General features: G+C 43.2%; 2 protein-coding genes across 4 annotated transcripts in view; one reads left to right on the top strand and one right to left on the bottom strand.

Moving 5' to 3' along the window:
• LOC310808416 (uncharacterized protein) overlaps positions 1 to 25060 on the bottom strand; it is a 211979-nt gene that overhangs the window by 133074 nt on the left and 53845 nt on the right. The window lies entirely within an intron of this gene.
• Positions 4017 to 24625, top strand: mfn2 (mitofusin 2). 3 transcript variants are annotated; one of them, XM_083675309.1, is made up of 20 exons: positions 4017 to 4389; positions 4913 to 4931; positions 5205 to 5558; positions 7356 to 7534; positions 7984 to 8119; positions 8464 to 8626; positions 12028 to 12152; positions 12428 to 12536; positions 12671 to 12778; positions 13983 to 14136; positions 14240 to 14307; positions 14600 to 14721; positions 14973 to 15099; positions 15408 to 15512; positions 16802 to 16904; positions 17614 to 17840; positions 18666 to 18821; positions 19096 to 19292; positions 20487 to 20621; positions 22706 to 24625. In XM_083675309.1, the coding sequence occupies exons 4-20, from the start codon at positions 7360 to 7362 to the stop codon at positions 22773 to 22775; spliced, it is 2280 nt and encodes a 759-aa protein (XP_083531435.1). In that variant the 5' UTR covers positions 4017 to 4389; positions 4913 to 4931; positions 5205 to 5558; positions 7356 to 7359; the 3' UTR covers positions 22776 to 24625. The 3 variants fall into 3 exon arrangements, with proteins under 3 accessions (XP_083531435.1, XP_083531436.1, XP_083531434.1); XM_083675310.1 differs by lacking the exon at positions 5205 to 5558; XM_083675308.1 differs by lacking the exons at positions 4913 to 4931; positions 5205 to 5558.

The following is a 25060-nucleotide window of genomic DNA, read 5'->3' as shown; positions in this document are numbered from 1 at the left end:
GTATGAGCCAGAATTCTTGTTGGTTTGTAGGGGATCAAATACTTATTTCCTTCGATCAAATGCAAATTAATTTATAACTTTATATAACGTGTTTTTTCTGGACTTCTTTGTTGATATTCTGTCTCTATTTGTTAAACTAAAAGTACCATAAAAATTATAGACCGCTCATTTCTTTGTAATCGGGCAAACTAACAAAATCAGCAGGGGATCAAAAAATTATTTCCCCCACTGTGTGTGTATATATATATATATATATATATATATATATATATATATATATATAGAACCCCTGTAAATACCTCAGCTCAATGTTACAGTATGTTCAGACCACACATGAGAGGCTAGCTTAGGAACAGGGCTAACAATTCGAAACTATTCAATTGTAAACCAATATAGGCTGACACTACAGCTGTTTGACACTGCTTGTGGTGCAATTTTCACCTCCAACTCACACATGCTTTCATTAACTCAGTCTCTGTGCACTCATATTATGCTCTATTACCATCAGCTAGCATTGACATTCATTTGAACATCACATTGTACTGTATGTCTGGGATTAATCTCACACAGTTATACAGTATATCAATGAAGTGGTGGTAGTTTCCACTCCAACCCCTGATCTACCACTTCCTCTCCAACATCTGATCTACCACAGTCAAACCCTGTGTGCACTGACAGAGAATCACAATTATCGAGCAACATGAGAGTGAAGGAAAAGCATTCTTTCACATCAAGAGAGACATTGTCCTTATATGAGTATAAAGTATACTTCCACTGTGGCAATCAAATTTTGACTCTATGCACATTCATTTACAGTATGTGTGGCTTGATCAGGTATGACGTTAGATTGCAAAAAAGCAACTGTGAATTAGTACAACACAACTCAACAGACACATAACACACAACACAGTCCATTTATCATGGTACAGGACAACACAAAATTGAAAAGCACTACAGTTCAGGGGAATACAGGTACTGTGCACAGTAGTTCTACTACTAGGGCACGCTGTTTGAATAGTTTTCCCACTCTCTGGATGTATGTGATGTCATAGGAGGGTATGAACAACTGTTAGTCTAACCCAGACAAACAATAACCACAAAGTAATAATCAGACAATTGATGCATGAAGTGGTCATTTGAACTTGGTTGGGCTGAAAAACATAATTTGCCAATTATGCGTATATTTAATAAGAATAGTACATTCTTAGAAAAGGGGTTCCAGAAGGGTTCTTCGGCTGTCCCTGTAAGAGAACCCTTTTTGGTTCCATTTAGAGTCTTCTGTGGAACCAAGAAGAGTTCTACATCAAACCAAAAAGAGTAAGAGTGTAGTCCTAGCAGTGATGCCATGTTATACCTAGAAGTTAGCATTGAAAAACAATTTAACTGGCATTTGATATATGGCAGTGAATCACCAACGTTTGATTTAAACCCACTCAAATCACAGAAGATAAAGAAAGTTTATTATGGCGCTCCACATATAATCACAGTTAATTTAAGTGACTACGCCCTCTAGTGGTTCTATATCGATGGTAGAAACATACACTATGGGCTATCTAAACTAGCAGGGGAATCCACAAAATAGACAACTCATCCACCAAGCAATGTGTTCGTCTGACCAGAGATTATACCACATGGTAAAAGACAAATCAATTTAATGTTGTTGTTCTTGTTGTTGTTGTGGAGAAGAGCTTGGTAGGGAACGCCATCCTGGGCCAGGAGAGGGGACATTTTTATTTATTGTATTATTAAACCTTTATTTATCCAGTTTAGCCTCATTGCGATAACATTTCTTTTTCAAGAGAGACCTGGTCCAAGACAGCAGCCAAGGAAAACGATATTTCAGACTATTCACAAACGACGATACACATACATCACAAAACAAATTACAGATGCAGACACACTTACATTACAAACAAGTTACAACCATAACACTAAAAACAAATTAGACATAGGGTTAGGGTTAGGACACACCATCAAAAGGTTAGCGATATAGACACACCTACAAACATACAATACAGCCTAAGCACACAGCCAAGACAACGCAGGAGTGGCTTCAGGACAAGTCTCTGAATGTCCTTGAGTGGCCCAGCCAGAGCCCGGACTTGAACCCAATCGAACATCTCTGGAGAGACCTGAAAATAGCAGTGCACCAACACTCCCCATCCAACCTGACAGAGCTTGAGAGGATCTGCAGAGAAGAATGGGAGAAACTCCCCAAATACAGGTATGCCAAGCTTGTAGCGTCATACCCAAGAAGACTTGAGGCTGTAATCACTGCCAAAGGTGCTTCAACAAAGTACTGAGTAAAGGGTCTGAATACTTATGTAAATGTGATATTTCAGTTTTTTATTCTTAATAAATTAGCAAACATTTCTAAAAACCTGTTTTCGCTTTGTCACTATGGGTATTGTGTGTCGATTGATGAGGAAAAAAATAAAAAAAATAATCCATTTTAGAATAAGGCTGTAACATAACAAAATGTGGAAAAAGTGAAGGGGTCTGTCTACTTTCCGAATGTATACATACATTCTGACTCTATGTATATATAACAAAATAAATTTTGTTATATATACACTCACCGAACACTTTATTAGGAACACTATACTAATACTGGGTAGGGCCTCCCTTTGCTCTCAAAACAGCCTCAATTCTTTGTGGCATTGATTCCACAAGATGTTGGAAACATTCCTTTTGAGATTCTGGTCCATGATGACATGATTGCATCACGCAATTCCTGCAGATTTTTCAGGTGCACTTTCAAGCTGTGATTCTCTCATTCTACCACATCCCAAAGGTGTTCTATTGGATTCAGATCCGGTGACTGGAAAGGCCACTGAAGAACTCATTGTCATGTTCATGAAACCAGTTTGAGACGACTTTTGCTTTGTGACATGGTGCATTATCATGCTGGAAGTAGCCATTAGAAGATGGGAAAATTGTGGCCATGAAGGGATATTTTAGAAATAACTTTATCCAAAGAGGGTGCGATCACTTTGCGATCCCTTATGGGTTTCCATGCCAGTCCAGTTGGTGGCGGTAATACACCATCATGAGGTCCTGTTAGACGAGTTCTGTCACGAATAAGAATTAAAGCAAGCGCTCGTTGACATCTGTGTTCTGTGAACACCGTTACGCAACACATTAAAACTTCCGGTTTCGTTTTCACGACTTCAAAATAAAAGAGCTTCTTTTGTAAGCCAATAGTTACAGTGCCTCTGCAGTGACGACATCAGTGTTTTACCAAATGTACCAAGAGCTGCTTTTAACTGGTGGAATTTAGCTATAGACATTAAACAGAAAACAAGCAGGGGTACAAATATAAGTTTAGTTGTCAACATTATGGATTCAATGAAGCACTATGAAAGGGATTTAATTCATCAAAATTAAGTCAGAATTATGGATTAATTGAAGCAGTATAATAGGGACATTTCAAACTAGGATGTATAGGTTGGTTGTGAGTTATGTGTTGGTTGTTCTAAATACAATTATTTCTGTAATATTTAGTCATCTGTTTGGTCATCTCCTATCTGGACTTGCTAAAACAGTACCTATTGATTATATAAGGGATATGATTTCTGGAACTTGAACAGCACCTCACACTTGGCAGGAGTAAAAAGCCATAAACATTTTGTATGACACGGCTCATGGTTGAAACTCACTTAATTAATATTCTAGAAGTGTGGCTGAGTAGTGGGATACTAAAAATCAAGTTTAGCCTTGGAACAATATGTGTGTACAGTCCATTATATGTGCCCGATGCAGTCCAGATAGTGCATTTTGAACTGTTGGGCCACAGTAGAAAGGCATCAGCACTTTGTACGACACAGCTCATAGTTGAAACTCAACTTGTTTATTTCCAGAGATAAGTTTAAGATCATTTGTGGTTCCTTTATCCATATTTAGTATTTGTAGATGCTTAAATAAGTTTAAAGTGGGCGCTTTTATTTGGAAGAAATCCTCATTCACATACGCGGGAAGTAGGTGGGCGGAGTTGCACTAACGGTGTTCAGGGACACGGATCTCGTTGACGCATCGCTAGCTCGTCATTAGCCTCTATTATCCAAAAAGGCGCTGAAAATTGGTGTTTAGCAAGTGACAAAGGGCAGGAATGACAGTTGTTATTAGCTGAAGACTTCAAACGCTAAACTACATCGGTGCCTGCATTTCTGTTTTGTATAGAAGCTACTAGTAGTCGTTTTCTTTCTTCACACACCCTTTCCTTGGCTCGAGCGAACCGGCTTGCTATTTGACTTTGGCTAAATTTGCTAGTTTACCTATTTAGCTAATGGGTGACAAGAATTAGTGAGATATTGACATTCTGCTACATTAATTCCAACCGAAGGACCAAGATGCAAGAAGACTGGTTATGAATCAGTCTACCCTTCCGTGGTAAGTAGCTCGCTAGTAATGTTAGTACGCCACTGCTGGCCAACGTTAGCTAGCTATCAATGGTGTTAGCTTGCGTAGTAGTGTAGTTCTGGTGCGGTGATGACTTTGGCTTTCCCAGTTGTAATACCTACATAACACGGAGCCCATTTTGATCTATGTTGGGCGAATCAAAGTTATTCAGCTCTACAAATTGATATATGTTCAGACATTCACGCTACGAGAGATTAATGAAAACATTGTAGCTAGCCTTCCCCCAAGTACTTGTACTACTAGCTAAGTTTTAGCTAGCAATGTCACAGGGATTTTGTGGTCATTTCGTCCAGCTAGTGAAAATGAAAGCAGTGCACCAGATTTTTTCTCAAAATCCAATACTTTTCCTTGTTCGTCAGTTTCAGTTAGATAGTTTTTCTCTATGCCCGATACGGAATCGATGGCCAATTAAACAGATTACCTAGCAGAGAGTTTGTCCATGACTGCACTCGTTTCTTTTGGCATAATAGTCGTGTTTCTTATTTCTCCCTAGATTGGTCTTACAAGTGAAGGTAAGTGGCAGCTAAATAGCTCTCTCTTTCGCTTTTTGTTGTTCTGTGAAGACAATTTGGCCAGAGCTTGTAGGCCTGGTCTTCAGCGAAAGTAAAATACTGGACGTGGGAAAATGTAGGTCGAGCCCAAGTAAAAGTGAAAGGCACTAGCTTGACAGATGTGCTACGAAAAAAAAAGGTGGGTTGGCTAATGGAATTTGTGTAATCTTTCAGTTAAATGTCCTTGGATGGGAATGATTTAGTATCCTGTGGCTCTTCGGTATCAAATTCAAGTGGGCGTGCCCAAAGAGAAGTCAGGCTTGGGCAGTGCTCGAAGACCAGCGGAGTGAGAGGGCTGTGTCTCTCGTTCGAGCACAGCAACTATTCTTCAACAAGTCTGTCTGGGCTTAGAAGAGGTTGTTCTTTCATTTGCAACGCATTCCTGCAGCCTTTTGCGATTTTGTTTTTACAGTGACAGCAGTATAGATAGATATATAGATATACAGGCCTGGCAGTATGTAAGGCTTTTGTACGTTATACAGGGGCATATGGAGTTGTAAACATGATCATTGAGTACCTTTAAGGAGAAGTAAAGGTGTGAAGTTGCTAGGATAATCATTCTTTTTGGAGGAGGACTTCAATACTCGGGTGAGCATTCAGTGGAATATCTGCCTTGTGCTTGTAGAATGGACATGGGCTACTCTGTTACTCAACATCTGTTAACATATATCAAGAATTGTCCTGCAATTAGGCTATATCAGACGTTTTAACACTTACATTTAAAATGGCGTGGTCGAGGCTTGTGTTGATCCTTAGCGTTGCTGGCAGGGCAGTAGTCCATGTGAACTAGACTATTAAGGGCAAGCTTTGGGACAGCTGCCATACGGGCTTGTCCTCGCAGTGCACTGAAGGTGACTCTCACACTCTGCTTCTCTCTGTATCTAGCATTGGTTGGCCTGCTCATTGGTTGAGTAAACTACAGGCCTACATTAAAAGTGTATTTAAAATGTTTTTTTTTTACACCCTCCTGTTAATGTTTATGATATAGGCTAGCCTATGCCATTTAGACGCTTTTATCCAAAACAACTTACAGGAGAGTGAGTGCACTGCAAACATATTTGTATTGTCCCAGCGGGAATCGAACCCACAATCATGGTGTTGCTATGCATACAGACAATGTAGGCCTAAACTGTAGCAGGCTATCAGTTGAATGTACGGGCTTGGCGTCAGTGATGGCATTGCTGAAGGCTGTTGCTGTTCCGACGGACACCTGACACTTAGTCACCTAGAGCCAAGAGCTCCCGATGACAGACATTCAATTGGTGGTGAAATCTGGCGTGGCTGCACGTACCGTTGCATGTGCCTCTGGCCTTAGATAGCCTAAGTGTCCTGTGTCTCGTGTTTGAATAAGGCTGCATGGTAGAATTGACCTGTTTGAGCTGGCCTATGATGGTGCTTGCAAGTTGCAACACCAGAGTTTTTTTGGGGGTTTTCCTCCTGCATGGGTCACACACTGGACATTGACTTCATATAATAAAAAAAAGCCTCTATCACTGTCTAAGTAACCCTACTTATTGATTGTGTATGTGGAAACCACACTGCTTCCTGTCATGCTGATTCATGCATGCATTCTTAGTTTGAAGTTGAATGTCTCCTGTAATGGTCTAAGTGATTTGCTGGCTCACTCTTTGTCGTCAGGCACGCACCCTTCAGCTGCCAATGAACCCTCATTAAACACCAACCTCAACCGCTCACCCAACCTAAGTCAACCGCAAAAGAAGTTCAGAATGTAGCCCACCAGCTGAAAGGGGATCTGGAAACATCATCCTTTCCTTTGATGTGGGACTGTGAATGTGTATTGTTGAGCCTACAACTCCCCCATTTTGGACAGAGCAGCATTTTTCTCTAAACTGCTAACATGCGGAGGACAGTTCTTTTATTATATGTGAATGAACGTCAATGAACCCAGTTAAAGGTATTTATTAGTGAGTGAAGTTTAGTTTCTTTAACTGGATCGTACTTCCATATTGGCTTTTGTGGTAGAAGATACGCCTAGGCCTACATTTCCACATATTACATTTGTGTGGTACAATAGGCTAATGCCTACTACCATTTACAATTCACCCTCAGAAGGCTGTTGTTGTTGTAATGTAATGTTGGCTTAATGATATCGGACCTTATCAACTGAGATATGATAAGAACATTGCCTAGTTTAATTTTCACTCTTGGTTATTTATAGATTTTTTTTCAGTTGACATTCAGTTGGTCACTGTAGGCTCAACTAAACTACATGTTCTGCTACAGTGAGTCCCAGCATAAATGTTCAACATGGGTTTCATCCATGTTTTTGTTGGGGGGGGGGGTATTCTGACCTAGAATGTGTGACCTGTCCTCAGTCGGCTAACCAACATGTTTTGTGTCTTCTTTCACCCTCTTTTTTTCCAGTGCAATGTCTCTGGTTTTCACACGACCCAACACCAACGCTATCAGCAAGAAGGACAAGAGACTCATGGCAGAGGTGAATGCCTCCCCGCTCAAGCACTTTGTGACAGCCAAGAAGAAAATCAACGGCATCTTCGAGCAGCTGGCCGCGTACATCAAAGAGAGCTCATGCTTTCTAGAAGGTATTTTAGTGTGTGTGTGTGTTATATCAGTTTTCTTATTTCTTAATCTATGGTTTAATGATGATGCCTATTGTTTAATGTGGCAGGAAGTGAATCTTACAATAAAGGGACAGACACAGAGAGTATTACAGTACGGTCAAGGTTGCTTACAACCAACAAATCCAAATATTTGGTCTTGATCTATTTATGCCACATAAGTTATGCACATGGCTTTGGCTAACTGAATTCTCTAGATCAAATTGGAGTCATGGGGTTAACAGATCTAATCAAATGTACAGCCACACTGCCTTGTCACTTTGTCGGGTATCCTCAGTAGGGCCTATGCATGTACCATTGCATGCATGTGCCTTTGGCCTTACATAGCCTTGTGCCTTTTGTATTTGAATACGGCTACATGATACTGTCAGGCAGGGTTTTCCAGAGTTTGCTCATGTGATCTTCTCTCTCAGACACGTATAAGAACGATGATCTGGACCCGGTCACCACGGAGGAGCAGGTGCAGGAGGTGCGGGGGTACCTGTCCAAGGTGGCAGGGATTGGAGAGGTTCTGGCCCGCAGACACATGAAGGTGGTCTTCTTTGGAAGGTACGTCCTCCCCATGAGGTAACTACGATGGACAGAAAAACTCTGGAACCCTAATTCCAGGCCTTAGCCTATGACTGGGGTCTAGAGGTTTTTTCTGGTCTTGTCTGGAGGTCATGAACATCTCCATGTCCCTATATAGACTTCTGAAGGTGGTCCTATATGTATTCCCTTCTGTTAGTTTTTCAATGAACATACAAAGGAGCTGAATTACTGCATGTATTGTCCGAAACCACTAGCCTACCTACTACCAGTCTACCGTACTCTATTCAGTACGACTTGATGAATCCCCTTGGGAACATCTGATAAGGGTGTGGTAACTTAACCCATGCTGTCTGGTTTTTCAGGACGAGTAACGGGAAAAGCTCGGTGATCAACGCCATGTTGTGCGACAAAGTGTTGCCCTCGGGGATAGGCCACACCACCAACTGTTTCCTGCGGGTGGAGGGGACGGACGGGAACGAGTCTTTCCTGCTCACGGAGGGCTCCGAGGAGAGGAAGAGCATCAAAGTAAGTCAACCCCCCCCCCCCCCCCCCCCCCCGAAGAGTTTCCTCAGAAACGCCATTCAGAGTCCCCATTTACAGGTGTTTATTCAGATGTAAAGATCAATACTTGAATAGAACTATATGCAGATGACAACTATTTATTTAAAACAGACTTAATTCTCTTGCTATATCTTGATAAACCCATACACTCTCTAACAGCTTTCTTTGAATGTAAACACAAACGTCAAGTCAGCTCAGCATAAAACTACAAATTAGGGCTTTGTTTATCAAGACACACACCTGATTACAATCATTGATACATTAAGAATAATGTCCCTTTCATCCCCCAATCCCATCCCAGATTAGGCATGCTAATTACTAACACGCTCCAAGGAGTGTCCAAGTATAGCAACAATAAATGTGATTAATGTACGGGCTTGTTCGTCCTAGTAAACACATTGATGATGGTGGTAAGGGACATCCAGTCAGATCTGTCACAGTGGTGTTCCGGTGAGCCTTAAACTGATTGCCATGCTGTCAAAAACTGTGACTTCTGGCCATTGAACTGCTGTTTTAGCCAAGGTCAAGTACAGCAGCCTTTGTGTGGGACCAGACTAATACTTGTGTGTGTGTGAGAAAGAGAGTGTGTGTGTGAGAGATATTCAGCATAGCTAAATTCTCAGCCTCTCTTCCTCTACTGCTAATATGAGCCTTCTTCCTCTGCAACAACTACACCTTCTTCTTTCTCTACTACTTCTTCTTCTACATATTTCGAGTAGTGTTGACAAACAAACCCTAACCCTGTTCAGAGTCTGGTACCCCCAGTGTGTCAGTGGACAAGCAATTAATTAGCTCGCCCCGCAAGTTGTGTGTTCGCCACACTTCTCTGTGGGACTCATTTTGGCGTTTTGTGCCCTGGAGAAAAACTCAGTCGCCTCTTCTCTTCAGACATTTAGAGAAGATTGTTTGGCACACAACTTTGTCAGAGTTCTTTCACCCCCTTAGAATTTAGAAATATTAAAAATACATTTTGACTATTTTCAAAATGTTTGACAGTATTGGACAAACTGAGTATGCATAACCTGACTCAATACATAGCTCACTTCAGAACATACCACCAAAAATGCAGGGGATACACCTAAGCCCTTAACTCACTAACTGCCAAAGAATTTCAGAACACTCACCACGTAGAGTGCCACACGTTTATGTGGTATTTACCTTGCAACAATACTTTGATTGGCTACAAAATGAAGCATCATAGTTTATGGATTTTTTTTTTCTTTCATTGGGAATAAAGTCACCCGTGGCACTCTAGAATGTTGACAATTTGGGCTACTTTATTCACCCGCAGCACAAAGTGAGTTAAACTTTGTGTGCCTCTTAAGCTGTCCCTGTGAATCTTCAGACAGTCACAAATTTGACAAGCCTTTTCACAATGCACTACATAGGCTTACCTGCCATGAATCCTTTTAAGAGTAGAGAATGGGGAGGAACATTTTATTTCCCTTTCAAGTCAATCCCACTATTACCTAAAATCTGACATTTAATCCTGTCTCGTTAGATGTGTCACTGAGTGTCGATCTCATGTCAGTTCTCCTCTATTTCATGGCATGCACATTTCCTATTTCTTTTTGCACATATTCTCTGCTATTTTGCTTGCCTCTGCCCTCATATGTATGAAAAGTAGTATGTATGTTCATTTTACAGATCTTACATTTCAATGGTGTCATAGTGCATCTTATATTCAAATGAATTAAACTGTTGCAGCACACAATTTGAACGTCTTATGACGAGAGGAACAAAACAACAGTTTTGACGGTATAGTCAAATTCATATCACAGCGAGAATCATACCGGTATACTGCCCAGCCCCACGTATACACTTATGTTGTATGAATTTACACTTACTGAGAATTTTATTAGGAACACTATACTAATTCTGGGTAAGGCCTCCCTTTGCTGTCAAAACAGCCTCAATTCTTCGTGGCATTCCACAAGATGTTGGAAACATTCCTTTGAGATTCTGGTCCATGATGACATGATTGCATCAGCAATTCCTGCAGATTTTCAGGTTCACTTTCAAGCTGTGAATCTCCCGTTCTAGATTCAAGATTCTTTATTTGTCACGTGCATACAAGTATACAGTGAAATGCAAAAGTGACAGTGCCACAGAGTAGTGCAACAATAAGTTTAAAATAAAATAGAAATAATAAAACAATATGAACAGTATAGACAGTTCTACCACATCCTGAAGATGTTCTATTGGATTCAGATCCGGTGACTGGGAAGGCCACTGAAGAACACTGAACTCATTGTCATGTTCATGAAACCAGTTAGAGACAACTTTTGCTTTGCGACATCGTGCATTATCATGCTAGAAGTAGCCACTAGAAGATGGGTAAATTGTGGCCATGAAGGGATGCACATGATCAGCAACAATACTCAAATAGGCTGTGGCATTCAAGCAATGATTGATTTGTATTAACGGCCCCAAAGTGTGCCACGAAAACATTCCCCACACCATTACACCATCTCCACCATGAGAGAACCACCACCACCTAATAAAGTGCTCTGTGAGTGTACATATGTATGACCAAATATATGAACATATTGAAATAATAATAATAATAATAATGCATTTTATTTGGAGGCGCCTTTCAGGTCACCCAAGGTCACCTTACAGAAGAGAAGTAAAAGCAAAAGCATGACATCAATCATTAAAAACAAAACAAACAACACATTAAGATAAAAACAAGTGAAGTGCAGAGTGTCCAATTTAATGTCCATGAAATGTGGCCATGATGTCACACAAAGGAGGTTAGCTGCTCTTTCCACGCTGTCATGGCCGTGTCTTAAACATGACCCAGATATCACACGCTATCACAGACTGACTGACCGTAACATGCAACTCTTAGAGCAGACACGAGCGAGCCGCCAAACATAGCGACAGAAACAAGGAGACACCGACCTCCGAACTCAACGCATTCCAGCTGCACGTCGGTCTGGGCGAAGGCACTCTGGCTGCTAAAACGCTTTCCCAGGCCTCTCCATGGGACTCAGTATATAGGTAGTATCAAACACCCTGTAGCTGGCTAATGATTCATCCAGAGGCCCACCCTGTTAAATACATAGCCTCACCCAGCTCTTCTTTTAGAAGAGTGACCAAGTGTTATGATTCTGATTGCTCCAGGGATTAATCCCTTTCTGGAGTCTGTCTGAGTCAAAGTTCAAACGGGGACACAACATGTTGTGTTGCATCATCCTATGCTTCTCTTCACTGGCTCTCTTTCTCCCCCTTCTTTTAATTTCTAGAACAATCATTGTCTCTTGAACTAACCATCCTCACTCATTCTCTTTCTCTCTGCCCCGCTCTCCCCCTCTCCTTTATCCCTTCCCTCCCTCCCTCCCTCCCTCCCTCTCTCCCAGACGGTGAACCAGCTAGCTCACGCTCTACACCAGGACGAGGACCTGGATGCGGGCAGCCTGGTGTGTGTCATGTGGCCCAAGGCCAAGTGTGCCCTGCTCAGGGACGATCTGGTGCTGGTGGACAGGTGAGCACCACACACACATACACACTCCTCAGTGCTATTCAGACTTTACTTCACACTTGACCCCTTACAGACGATAGATGACTATCTACTATCTTGCTTCCTCCCCTCAAGACTTTCAGGTTGACCAGGTCGATTTTAGACCAGTAACTACTTTTCACCTCATCCCTTGTAACACTCACCCCAAACATGGCATTATCACCCACCTCTTCCATGCCCTTAAATGTCCCCCTCATCTTCTCTGTGACCGAAGTCAAGCCTTTTTTCTGCTTCTCCAGCCCCGGCATTGACGTCACCACAGAGCTGGACAGCTGGATTGACAAGTTCTGTCTGGACGCAGACGTCTTCGTCCTGGTGGCCAACTCTGAGTCCACTCTGATGCAGACGGTGAGAGACGTGTTAGCGCTCTTAAAACTCCATACATGCATCCAGTCAGCCCATAGACATGTTAGCCTGAATGCTAATCATACTGCTGAATAGATGGTCGATGTTGAACGGACAAATCCGTCTCCTCTGTGCAGGAGAAGTCGTTTTTCCACAAGGTGAACGAGCGCCTCTCCAGTCCCAACATCTTCATCCTGAACAACCGCTGGGACGCCTCCGCCTCGGAGCCCGAGTACATGGAGGAGGTGAGTTAGCTTTATTAGCATTAGCTGTCAGGAATAGATAACATTACATGGTAGAGGTGAGTTAGCTGAACATTAGCTGTCAGGAATAAATAACATTACATGGTAGAGGTGAGCTTTAGCCTTTGCGGTTAGTTACACAGGGTATGGAGTATACTGGGTATGGAGGAAGTCAGTTAGCATTAGCAGCAGCAGGGATACACTGTTACTGCAATTTCACACATAGCATTTTTGTTAGGATGGTGGTAATTTTGAATGATACTGAATGATGTTGATATTGATTATCATCAGCTTCAGCTTCATGGCTTCTACTGTCGTGTACGTAAAACCAGTTAGGAGATATGTGGCGTTGAGTACCCACGGTGACCAAAGCCTGGGAGGGTCAGGAGTGTTAGCGCTCCTAAAGGCTCTCTATCTTCGACTCTCTCTATCTTGGATCTATCGATCTACCACTCGTTTGCACCTCACTTAAAAATGTGGGTACGTACGTCTTTAAGTATTCTATTCGGCGATAAAGTTGACCTTGAGTTTAGGGTTAGGGTTATCCCCTGGGAGGTAGTATACTCTGGTGTAGGTTTCATTCAGGGTTAGGGTTACGCATCACATGGACGCATTATGACCCACGCTGGCCTTCTTAGTTAGGTGTCTTGTTCCTCGTGTGGTCTTGTGATACCCTTCTCTCTCCCTGGGCTGTCTAGCCAAGCCCCCCCCCCCCCCCAGAGCAGCTTAGTACTTATGACTCTGCACCTGCCGATTAGCCAGACATGTGAGGAGCTTAGGAGACTCGACTGCTCGTTTATGCAGTGAAGTCCAGTACGTTTGGCGGTGGCAATAGCATATAACAAACAGCACTTATGACAAATAGTGAGAAATGTATTTTTTGGGACGTCTGACAATACAATATGTCAGATTGTGAGTGTGCGTTTGTTTCCCGGTGCTATACTCCAAATAAATGTCCCGTTATTCCTCCATGAATACCCTCTAGAAATGTCATTATTTGAGCGTCATAAATCGCCAAACAGAAAGCCAAGTTTTGGTAGAATTGAGGTGTCTCTTATCAAAACGTGAACATTTCGAACCGCGGTAATGTATCTAGAGTGGACTCATGCAAAAACAAAGTGAATTGTGTGTACGTGAGCATTTGCTTGTTTGTTGGTGCACGTGCGTCAGCCTGGCATCTCATTGTCCCCTCCAACCCCCTTCCCAGGTGCGGAGACAGCACATGGACCGCTGCAGCAGCTTCCTGGTGGAGGAGCTCGGAGTGGTGGACCGGGCCCAGGCCAGCGATCGCATCTTCTTTGTCTCTGCCAAGGAGGTCCTCCAGGCCCGCGTGCAGAAGGCCCAGGGCATGCCAGAAGCTGGTATATATACCCACCTACCCACCTACATACATACATACGTGTGTGTGTAGATATTATTGCCACATGTTTATGTGTCCAGTATAACATGCAGCCTGTTCTCCAGGTGGGGCTCTGGCAGAAGGGTTCCAGGCCAGGATGTTTGAGTTCCAGAACTTCGAGAGGCGCTTTGAGGTAAGACTGGCTGTCACAGATCAGGAAATACAATCGTCTTTCGATTGGTGCGCAACTGATAAGGAACTTTTCAGAACGTTTCACTGGGAACTCTTTAGTTGAAATAGGTCCCTAACCCTAACCCCCCCCCCCCCCCCTTCACTTCAAATCATATATGCATGCACTGGTTTGGTGAACACAGTCTGTAGTCCAAAGCCATCGGAATGAATCGGGAGCTTGTTAGGCCCCTTCTATAACATTATTAACGAATGAAGTAACATCATTATTATGATGTTTATTTGTGCCCTGGCAGGAGTGTATCTCCCAGTCTGCGGTGAAGACCAAGTTTGAGCAGCACACCGTCAGGGCCAAGCAGATCTCTGAGGCGCTGCGTCTCATCATGGACTCTGTACACGTGGCCGCCCAGGAGCAGAGGTAGGTCTTCTAACCTGCTAACTGCCAAAGAACCACTGAAGAGCAAACTACAGTCAGATCAGGTTATTGACAAGAAGCTTCTTGTATGTTACACTCAGAAGTGCTCTATGAAACCAGATGAGGTTTGTCCCATCACCAGCTTTTAAGGATGGGCTTAAAAATGTGACAAATGATAATGTGTTACGAAGCAACTGTTGATGCTCTCTGTATGTGATAAGGTGGTGATTCTGTGTGTGTGTGTGTGTGTTTAGGATTCACTGCTTAGAGACTAGGGAGGAGCGCCAGGACCGAATGGAGTTCATCGACAAACAGCTGGACCTGCTGACAGTGGACTGCAAGAGCAAGATCAAGAGGATCACGGAGGAAGTGGAGAGACAGGTACATGCACGCACACACACCACCACAACAACAAACTCCACTTTCCAGTCTGTTCTTCTGCCCACCGTAAAGCCCTAACGTGTGTTTGTGAACGGGAGTGGGGGGGGGGGGGGGTCGTGGCAAATCTTAGTGTCATTTATTTGTTTATTTAGTGCTTTCTAACACGCCGGAAATCCAAACTCCTTCGTTTTTCCTCTTGCCTTTGGTTGTATGGCTTGTGGCTATGCCTCTGTCCCTCTCACACATTCTCTCTCTCTCTCGCTCTTGTTTGTTTGTTTGTGTGTGCGCGTGTGTGTGTGTGTGTGTAGGTGTCCAACGCCATGGCTGAAGAGATCAGGAGGCTGTTTGTGCTGGTGGATGAGTTCCACATGGACTTCCACCCCTCCCAGGTGGTGCTCAAGGTCTACAAAAACGTGAGTTTGTCCTTTGGGCACTACCAAACACACACACACACAATTCTCCTGATCTGCACTGATCCCCCCTCAGCCTCTGAGATTAGCCGTCTGCCCAGCCGGGGACTCCAGTCATGGACACATTGCCTAGTAAAGCCTCTTACGTCAGTGCAGTTTAGACTAGTGATGACATCTTCACTTCCTCTTGCGCTATACACCGTGTCAGCTCCCTGTACATGTTATAGTAATAGCAGCACGGAATTACACTTATGTCTGTGTCTTAATGGAGTTTGTATCAATGCACCTACAGTCTGGAGTATGTGTTGTTTACTCTTTGAGTGAAGGTATAAATAGAATTCACCCTATTAACAGTCTAGTCCTGGTATCTAAAGCTTTCTTTCTCTGTCTCTCTCTGTCTCTCTCCTGCCTGTATTGTCCTCTGCGGTACATTCCTGGTAACACCCCAGGCATCTCTTCAGGGTGGAATGTGACCTCTGGGGTGTTTATTCCACTGCCTGTCCTTCCACTCCCACAGGGACCGTTAGGCTGTGGTGTTTTTGTCCCGTGTGTTTATGTGGAGAGACACACTAGGGCTTCTGGAGTCTTAACCCACCACGGACACACATTTTAGTGTGAGCCCAGAACTAACATTTAATGGTCCAGTACTGTAGGTAACACTTTCTAAAAGCTTCCTACTGGTTGTAATGACTTTGTTTCACCGGTACCGATCAGGGAATGAGATCCATTTTATTTACGAACTCTGTTTTGGTCCGGAAAAAATACGCTTTCTAAAATGGAGTGTGCTACCCGACACTCGGTTTATATATGAAGACGTTTGAGCCGAGGTCCTGACCCTCTGTGGCCATTTAAAGGATCCTATGACACCTGTCTCAAGCATCAGGGTGGTAATATCAGTGTCCTGGCATAATACCTAACATCGGCCCCTCACACCGTCGCCATGGCCACCTAAATCATTCCCCTGCAGCTTCTCATTGGTTGAATGATGCACTGATTCACTCCACCCCCCCCCAATCTCTTAACAGCAAGCTGAAATTTACTTTAATTTAACAGAATTGTGTCAAAACCTATCACTATAAGGCGACTTCAGGAATGAGTTCCTGATGCTACTAGGATATCAGAAAATCTTACCATGTCAATGTTGGGCTGACAAGAAATATACAAAGCCATTATTTTTGGAGTATAACTCCCCCCCCCCCCCCCCCCATGTAAATGAAAAGGTGACGACGACGACGATGATGATGATGATAGTAGTGATGCTGAGGCTGTGTGTTGTGTCTCTGGATCCTCAGGAGCTGCACCGGCACATCGAGGAGGGTCTGGGCAGGAACATGTCTGAGAGGTGCTCCACAGCCATCACCGCCGCCCTGCAGACCACCCAGACAGAGATGATCGGTCCGTCCTGCAGCTTGCCAACACACCTCTACACACACACACACCCACATCCTATGTTACACACACACTTCCTATGTTACACACACACACACCCACTTCTTATCCCACACTTTTACACACACACACACACACACACACACACACACACACACACACACACAGTTCCTTTCCCACACTTTTACCTTCCTACACCTTTCCCACTTGTAGCCCCTGTACTCCTAAGCCACTTCATGTTCATCCTCTGAAGACTAGAGAATGTTCTGAATGTGGATATTTACGGACAACAAACTTGTGTAATTGAATTGGCATTATGGATATGGTGCTAGTGCAGCATTGCTCTCTAAGGGAATAGACATGTTCACATGGCGGTCAAATGACTTGAAAGAGCCTTGGAAACACTCTAGATGGGCGTTGGAACTATTTCATAGCCTTTCATAGCAAACTAACATTCCTCTCTCTCTCTCTCCCTCCACCTCTCTCTCTCGCTCTCCCTTCACCTCTCTCTCTCCCCCTCCACCTCTCTCTCTCGCTCTCCCTTCACCTCTCTCTCCCCCTCCACCTCTCTCTCTCTCTTTCTTTCTCCACCTCTCTCTCTCTCCCTCCCTTCACCTCGCTCTCTTCCTCCACCTCGCTCTCACTCTCTCCCCCTCCATCTTTCTGTCTCCCTCTCTCCTCCACCTCTCTCCTCCACCTCCCTCTCCCCCTCCAGACGGTCTGAAGCCCCTGCTCCCAGGGCCGGTGAGGGACCAGATGGACAGGCAGCTGGTTCCGGCGCGTCAGTGTTTCAGCCTGAGCTACGACCTGGCCTGTGACAAGCTCTGCAGCGACTTCCAGGAGGACATCGGCTTCCACTTCTCCATGGGCTGGACCATGCTGGTCAACCGCTTCCTGGGGCCCAAGAACACGCGCCGCGCCCTCATGGGCTACAATGACCAGGTCAGGTTTGATGAGAGTTTTGATGTTCACCCCCATCTCTCCGTCCACCTCTCTCGCTCTCCACCTCTCTCTGTGTCTCTCTCTTTCTCTCTCCCTCCACCCCTCCCTCTCTCTCTCCCCCTCCACCACTCTCTCTCTCTCTCTCTCTCTCTCTCTCCCTCCCAGCCCAGCTGTAATGTACACTAGGTGGCCTACTGTACAGGCTCAGTCCTCCAGGCATTGTGACATCATTTGCCCAACGCGACTGCAGTGTAAGCAACAGTGGAACGCTGAAAAGTTCTTGGGCTCCCTAAAGAGATTGTTATAGGTTAGGGCCCTAAGTTTTCCTGTGCCCTGGTTAGGTATAGGAGATAGGAATATAAAAAAGGGAATCTAAAAGTTCACCTCCAAATGAAAGTTGGTCAGATGTTTTCATGCGGTTAAGTCAGCTCTAGCAGGTGGTCAAGCTGAGTGTCCATATGCCACCTAGTTTCAACTTGGATATTTTGGGTGAACTAGCCCTTAATTTTGTCACACACATCAGGCTGCATAAAAACAGTTAAGTAGAGGACAGTCCTCCCTTCCCCTCCCCCACATCACGGCCTTGTGTTGTATCATACTGGCCATCTGGTCTCAGATCAGCATGACAATGGAGAGCAGTGCTTTACAGCCGTTACCACATAAGAATGGGCATTATTTCATCTTCGCTTACACTCTTTCTTTTTTTTCAGTCTATCTTTCTTTATACCCCAAAAAAAACAAACATATAAGACTACACTTTTTGTAAAGTTTGTAAATGTGTTTTATGTTGAGTTAACGTGTGTGTCTGTGTGTGTGTGTGTCCAGGTCCTCCGGCCCATGGCCATCACTCCGGTCAGCACCAGTATGCCTCCGTTCCCCCAGAGCTCCGTGACCCAGGAGGAACTCATGGTCTCCATGGTGACGGGCCTGGCCTCCCTCACCTCACGCACCTCGATGGGCATCATAGTCGTCGGCGGCGTGGTAAGACACACACACACACACCCTCAGACAAACGCACTGGTGTACTAAGGAGAGGGATAACCGGCATACACACACACATTCAAACACACCGTCATCGACCGCTCATACTTCTATATGCCTTGTCACGACCATACAGGCAATGGTATTGATTAGAAGTATAACATAACCAGCCTTGAACACTGGGTCATTCAGGGCTTTTAACAGTGCACAAATCATTGTGTTACTGACAGCACCAGTGTTTTTAAAAAAATATCTGTGTGTGTGTTTGTGTCAGGTGTGGAAGGCAGTGGGCTGGCGTCTGATAGCCCTCTCTGTGGGTCTGTACGGCCTCATGTACGTGTACGAGCGTCTCACCTGGACCACCAAGGCTAAGGAGAGGGCCTTCAAGAGGCAGTTTGTGGACTACGCCAGCGAGAAGCTCCAGCTGGTTGTCAGCTACACCGGCTCCAACTGCAGCCACCAGGTCCAGCAGTGAGTGGACAGGATACCTCCATCTAAGACATCTTTTGCATCTCTTTTTCTTTTCTTTCCGTTTTTCAATCTGTATTTATTTGCTCGCTCACACCCCCTGCACCCTGTTTCTTCTTCCTTTCCGTCAATCTACCCTCGGTCACAATGTCTTTCTCCTTTCTTTCGCTCTCTCTTTCTCTATCTCTCTCTGCTCTGCTCTGTCAGCATCTCTCTCCATTCTCCAAGCATCTTTCTCTCTTCTTTTCATCTACCCTCTACGGTCATATCCCACCACTGTGGTCCACTGTTGGCTCAGTCGATTCCCGCCGGGATCATATATACTGAAAAATGTATGCACTCACTGCAATGTCAGTCGCTTTGGATAAACGCGTCAGCTAAATGGCATGTATTATTATATTACTTCCTTGTTTTACAAGCCAGATATAATCCCTTCCAAACAGTGACGGCATTGTTGGTCATTTCCTCCCACTCCTCCCCATAATCCATGTCCTGCATGTTCTTTGCTGGCAACACGTGTTGAATTTGCTAAAGCTGCTTCGTAGAACCCATTGTCAAGTCAATCTTGTCACGCAATGTTTTGTAAGCTTTTTATATAAATATATAGATGGGATTTTCCTGAGGGGGGTTCTCAGAATTGCCCTCTAGTGGTGTGGTGAAGGACATGCAGGGCACTGGAATGGTTTTGAGGATGTCGGTCTTTTGTAGTTTCAGTTCAATCTGAAAAGAAAGCTTCCAATCACCTTCACGGTTGTTTGGACAGTAAGCTGAATGTAAAACCGTGGCTCTTTATGCCAAGAAATTGGGTTTTAGGTCCTACAATGCCTTTGGGGCGAAAGTATAATGTCAGGTTTTATGTATGTAGGCGTATTACTAGCATTTCAGAATGTGAGGCTGATGCACATCTTCGGTGCATTACCGGAGGAATATGTGCCGATATAGATATTTCTGTAAAAGGCCAATATTGGCCGATTAATATCGATGCTGCGATACATCTAAATGTTGAGATCTGATGACTGCTATCAGATGGATGGATCTCTGCTATCAGAGTAGGGGTCGCTTTCAGTTTCAGTCTAGCTCTCTGTCCAGCTCTTCAGCTCTCTGGACTGAACATGGACATTTCTTAATAGAAACTCATTTAATTCTCTTAACTTTACTGCCATCGGCCCTAACCCTGGTGTTTGTCTGTTTCCTCAGGGAGCTGGCAGGCACCTTTGCCCAGCTGTGCCAGCAGGTGGATGTGACGCGGCAGAACCTTGAGGACGAGATCACTGACATGAACAGCAAGATCGAGCTCCTGGACACTCTACAGAGCAAGGCCAAGCTGCTCCGGTAAGACATGAGGGGGCGAGTGACACATTTTAAAAAAAATAAGATCATAGGTGAAAATGAAGCCTTTAGAGTTAAACAGTTGGTCACCTGGCATTGGTGTTTAACTCTAAATGCTTCATTTTTACCTATGATCTTATTTTTCAAAAAAATATTATATATATATATATATATATATATATATATATATATATATATATATATATATATATATATATATATATATATGTATGCATATGTATATGTATATGTGTGTATGTATGTTTATGTATTCAATTCTGGAGTATTAAAGTAGCATATACAGCGGGTGAAATAAGTATTGAACACGTCACCATTTTTCTCAGTAAATATATTTCCAAAGGTACTATTGACATGACATTTTCACCAGATGTTGGTAACAGTAAGTAATCCATACATACAAAGAAACCAGAACAAATACGTTCAGAAATTAAGTTGTGTGTAATAATGTGAAATGACACAGGGAAAAAGTATTGAACACGCTTACTGATATTTATTTAATACTTTGTACAAAAGCCTTTGTTGGTAATGACAGCTTCAAGACGCCTCCTGTATGGAGAAACTAGTCGCATGCATTGCTCTGGTGTGATTTTGGCCCATTCTTCCACACAAACAGTCTTCAAATCTTGAAGGTTCCATGGGCCTCTTCTATGAATCTTGATCTTCAGTTCTTTCCATAGATTTTCAATGGGATTTAAGTCAGGTGATTGGCTGGGCCATTCTAGCAGCTTTATTTTCTTTCTTTGAAACCAATTGAGAGTTTCCTTGGCTGTGTTTTTGGGATCATTGTCTTGCTGAAATGTCCACCCTCGTTTCATCTTCATCATCCTGGTAGATGGCAGCAGCTTTTGGTCAAGAATGTCTCTGTAAATTTGCCCATTCATCCTTCCTTCAATTATGTGAAGTTTGCCAGTACCATTTGCTGAAAAGCAGCCCCACACCATGATGTTCCCACCTCCAAACTTCACTGTTGGTATGGTGTTTTTAGGGTGATGTGCATTGCCATTTCTCCTCCAAACATGGTGTGTATTATGGCATCCAAACAGTTCAATTTTGCTCTCATCTGACCACACTATATTCTCCCAGTATTTCACTGGCTTTTCCAAATGTTGTGCAGCAAACTTTAAACGGGCTTCAACATGCTTTTTTTTCAGCAATGGAGTCTTGCGTGGTGAGTGTGCATACAGGCCATGGCGGTGGAGTGCATTACTTACTGTTTTCTTTGAGACAACAGTACCTGCTAATTCCAGGTCTTTTTGAAGCTCTCCACAAGTGGTCCTTGGCTCTTGGACAACTCTTCTGATTATTCTTTTCACTCCTCTGTCAGAAATCTTGCGAGGAGCACCTGATCGAGGCAAATTTATGGTGAAATTATTGTCTTTCCACTTCCGTATTATGGCCCCAACAGTGCTCACTAGAACATTCAGAAGCTTAGAAATGCGCCTGTAACCAATGCCATCGTTATGTCTTGCAACAATTAGGTTGCGAAGGTCTTGAGACAGCGCTTTGCTTTTACCCATCATGAGATGTGTCTTGTGTGACACCTTGGCAATGACACCTTTTTGTAGGCCATCAGTTGGGACTGAACCAGCTGATATTAATTTGCACTGACAAGGGGCTGGATTGCTTTTTAATTACTGATAGATTTCAATTGTTGTCTTGGCTTTCCATGCCTTTTTGCACCTCCTGTTCTTTATGTGTTCAATACTTTTTCCCTGTGTCATTTCACATTATTACACACAACTTAATTTCTGAACGTATTCTTTTTGGTTTCTTTGTATGTATGGATTACTTGGGTTGTTACCAACATCTGGTGAAAATGTCATGTCAATAGCACCTTTGGAAATATATGTACTGAGAAAAATGGTGACGTGTTCAATACTTATTTCACCCGCTGTATTTGTAATTTATACACTGTCTAGGGCCTGGACTTTATCTGACCATACAAGCTGACTTAAAAAAAACATCTTGGCCCTAGTTGTAGGCTATAACTAGTGCCCAAAGTCTGATAATGTGCATTATGCATCTATAGTACGTATGTGAGTGTGATGTGTCTTGTCTCCCTGCAGGAACAAGGCAGGCTGGCTGGACAGTGAGCTCAACATGTTTACCCAGCAGTACCTGCAGCAGGGCCGGTAGAGACGACTTCTGAGATGAAACCTGGAGAGAAACCTGAGAAGAACCCTGGAGAGAAACACCGTGAAAAGACCAAGACTGTCCTGTGTAAAACTAGGGGGAGAAAGTCCTCATCACATAGAAAAACCACTCCTCCTCAAATCATTCACTCTCTCCTTTGGCCATTTTAGAAACGCTCTTCTTTTGCTTCTTAATGTAAGGAGAACACCTTTTATCAGTGCTTTTTAAAGAAGGGGAAATGATTTGATACCAAATATGGTTCTGCCATAAGATGTGTTTTTGTATATTTGATTTAGTGTTATGCCTTTTGAACATGGAAAACGACTTCTGTGCCACCCTGTAATAATGGCAGGAGGAGGAATGAAGGAGGGAATGAAAAGGAAAAAACTATTTTGTTTTTGTAAATAAGAGGGAACATCCAAAAGTGCGGCAGAAATGCTAATTATTTATTCCTGTAAGCTTACTACTGCACACGGCGTGGTTAAAATGTCTGTCTACTGTATATTCAGGCTTCCAAATGACACTGTCTCCATGACAGACCCGCTTGCTAGGTTATGTAGAGGGGTTAGGTGACTTCCATTCTGAATGCACTCACTCTACATGTCATGTATATCTAAGGTCACTTTCTTTAGTCGTCTTTGACTATATAATTAAGTTAAAAGACTGTATGTATCTCATGTATCACTGTCAGATGTTGCCTGTAGCCATCATGGTTGAGAAGTTGTAGCTGTTTAGCCTACTGGTTTTACCCGTAGATGCTAGTCCAGTGTGTGTGTCTGGTCTTAGAGGACCCAGTCCTCTTGCAGTTTTACCTATCAGTCATTTGTTAGTCCACAGCAATGATCTATTTGAGATGGAAGAGAGGGTCCTTGACAAGAAGGCTTAAAAGTAAGCTTGCTAAAACGCTTTCCCTATAGTGTTTTACTCCGAGATTAGACTATTCCACATGGAAACGTACCTGTGTACTATGTACTATGGCCATTGAAGTCTTCGACTTAAACATTGCACTGAGGAGAGTTCCATGTTTATTCAAAATATGGCATTGGTTTTGTTCCTAGCAAACCCAAACCATACTGCATTTACTTGGATAACATATGTGGTGCCAGCTGTGATAGCCTGCTTGGTTTTAACATGGCTTGTCCCATGCTACCCGAGGGGCACAGTTGGGGTCAGAAGAATGGTGTGAAAGACCCCATGGTGTTTAGACATGACTGATGCCTGTCCATGTTGAAACGTGAGTACATTGGAGCATATTGAGTCCCATGTCTTTACCCTTGAACAACATAGCCCCCCTGCTTAGTTTGAGTTCACATATGGGTTGTTGTTTTTGCTAAATGGAAAAATGATTCATTATTTGAAGGTGTCGTGCCCGCCACTTAGAAGCCTTGACCTAAAATGGTGAGATGTCAGATGGATAGAGGTACATGTGTGCTCACTGGCATATTACTTTTTAAATATGATATTCTGGCACTACCTTTGAAAGGCATATTTATTCATTTGTAAATGAGTCCTTCAATGTCTATGAATAGTGTCACTTCGAGCAGTAGCCCTTCAGGTGTATGGCTATGTATTTCTGTTGGATTGTGGTCGTGCCAAGCGAGTAGGAAAGTGGTCTCGACTTCTTCTGAGTGAAAATGTGCACTTTATGATACGTTGCTGCTTCCATTTGTTTAATTTTGTACTTGACAATTTTGGCTTTTCTTTTTTATTGCAAAGCCACAAAGTAAATGAAATGTTGGATCGACATTTGAAGGTTTGAGGTGGAAAGTCATGTGTAGGCCTGCATGCCATGATGTGTAATCTGTTGTCTTGTTCATGTAAAAAGATAATAAAGTAATAAAGTATAAAGGAGGGCTGTGTGGTTTCAGTGTTTTTTATTTTTAAAAGGAGATTTTAATTTAATCATTTCAAATGGCAGGATTGCCCCCTAGGTGAAGATCTCCTATTTCAAACAGATTAATTGTTAAGACTATGCGAATTGTTTAACTGTACTCAAAACGTTTTCGTTGTATTGTTGATAACCCAGTTTGGTGTTCTTGTCGATAACACCGTCCTGCATCGATCACATTTTTGCGGGTTCAATTTGTGATGGCATGACGTCATCACGAAAATGTATATTCCATTATGACATAATTCTGCTGCAATTTTAAAACATTATGTAGTTACACTATTTCAGCAGTTTATTAATGGAAAGCAACAGGGTGAGATGTTTGATATGTTATTCACATTTTAGATGTTACTGGTTAGGCCCTACTTAGTATTGGCCTGTTTAGGTTTTGATCAAGCTT

The sequence above is a fragment of the Argentina silus genome, assembly GCF_951799395.1.
Source record: "Argentina silus genome assembly, chromosome: 8".
NCBI classification, from domain to species: Eukaryota; Metazoa; Chordata; class Actinopteri; order Argentiniformes; family Argentinidae; genus Argentina; species Argentina silus.
Note: the sequence above shows the minus strand (reverse complement) of the source record. Positions and strands in the feature narration are given on the sequence as shown.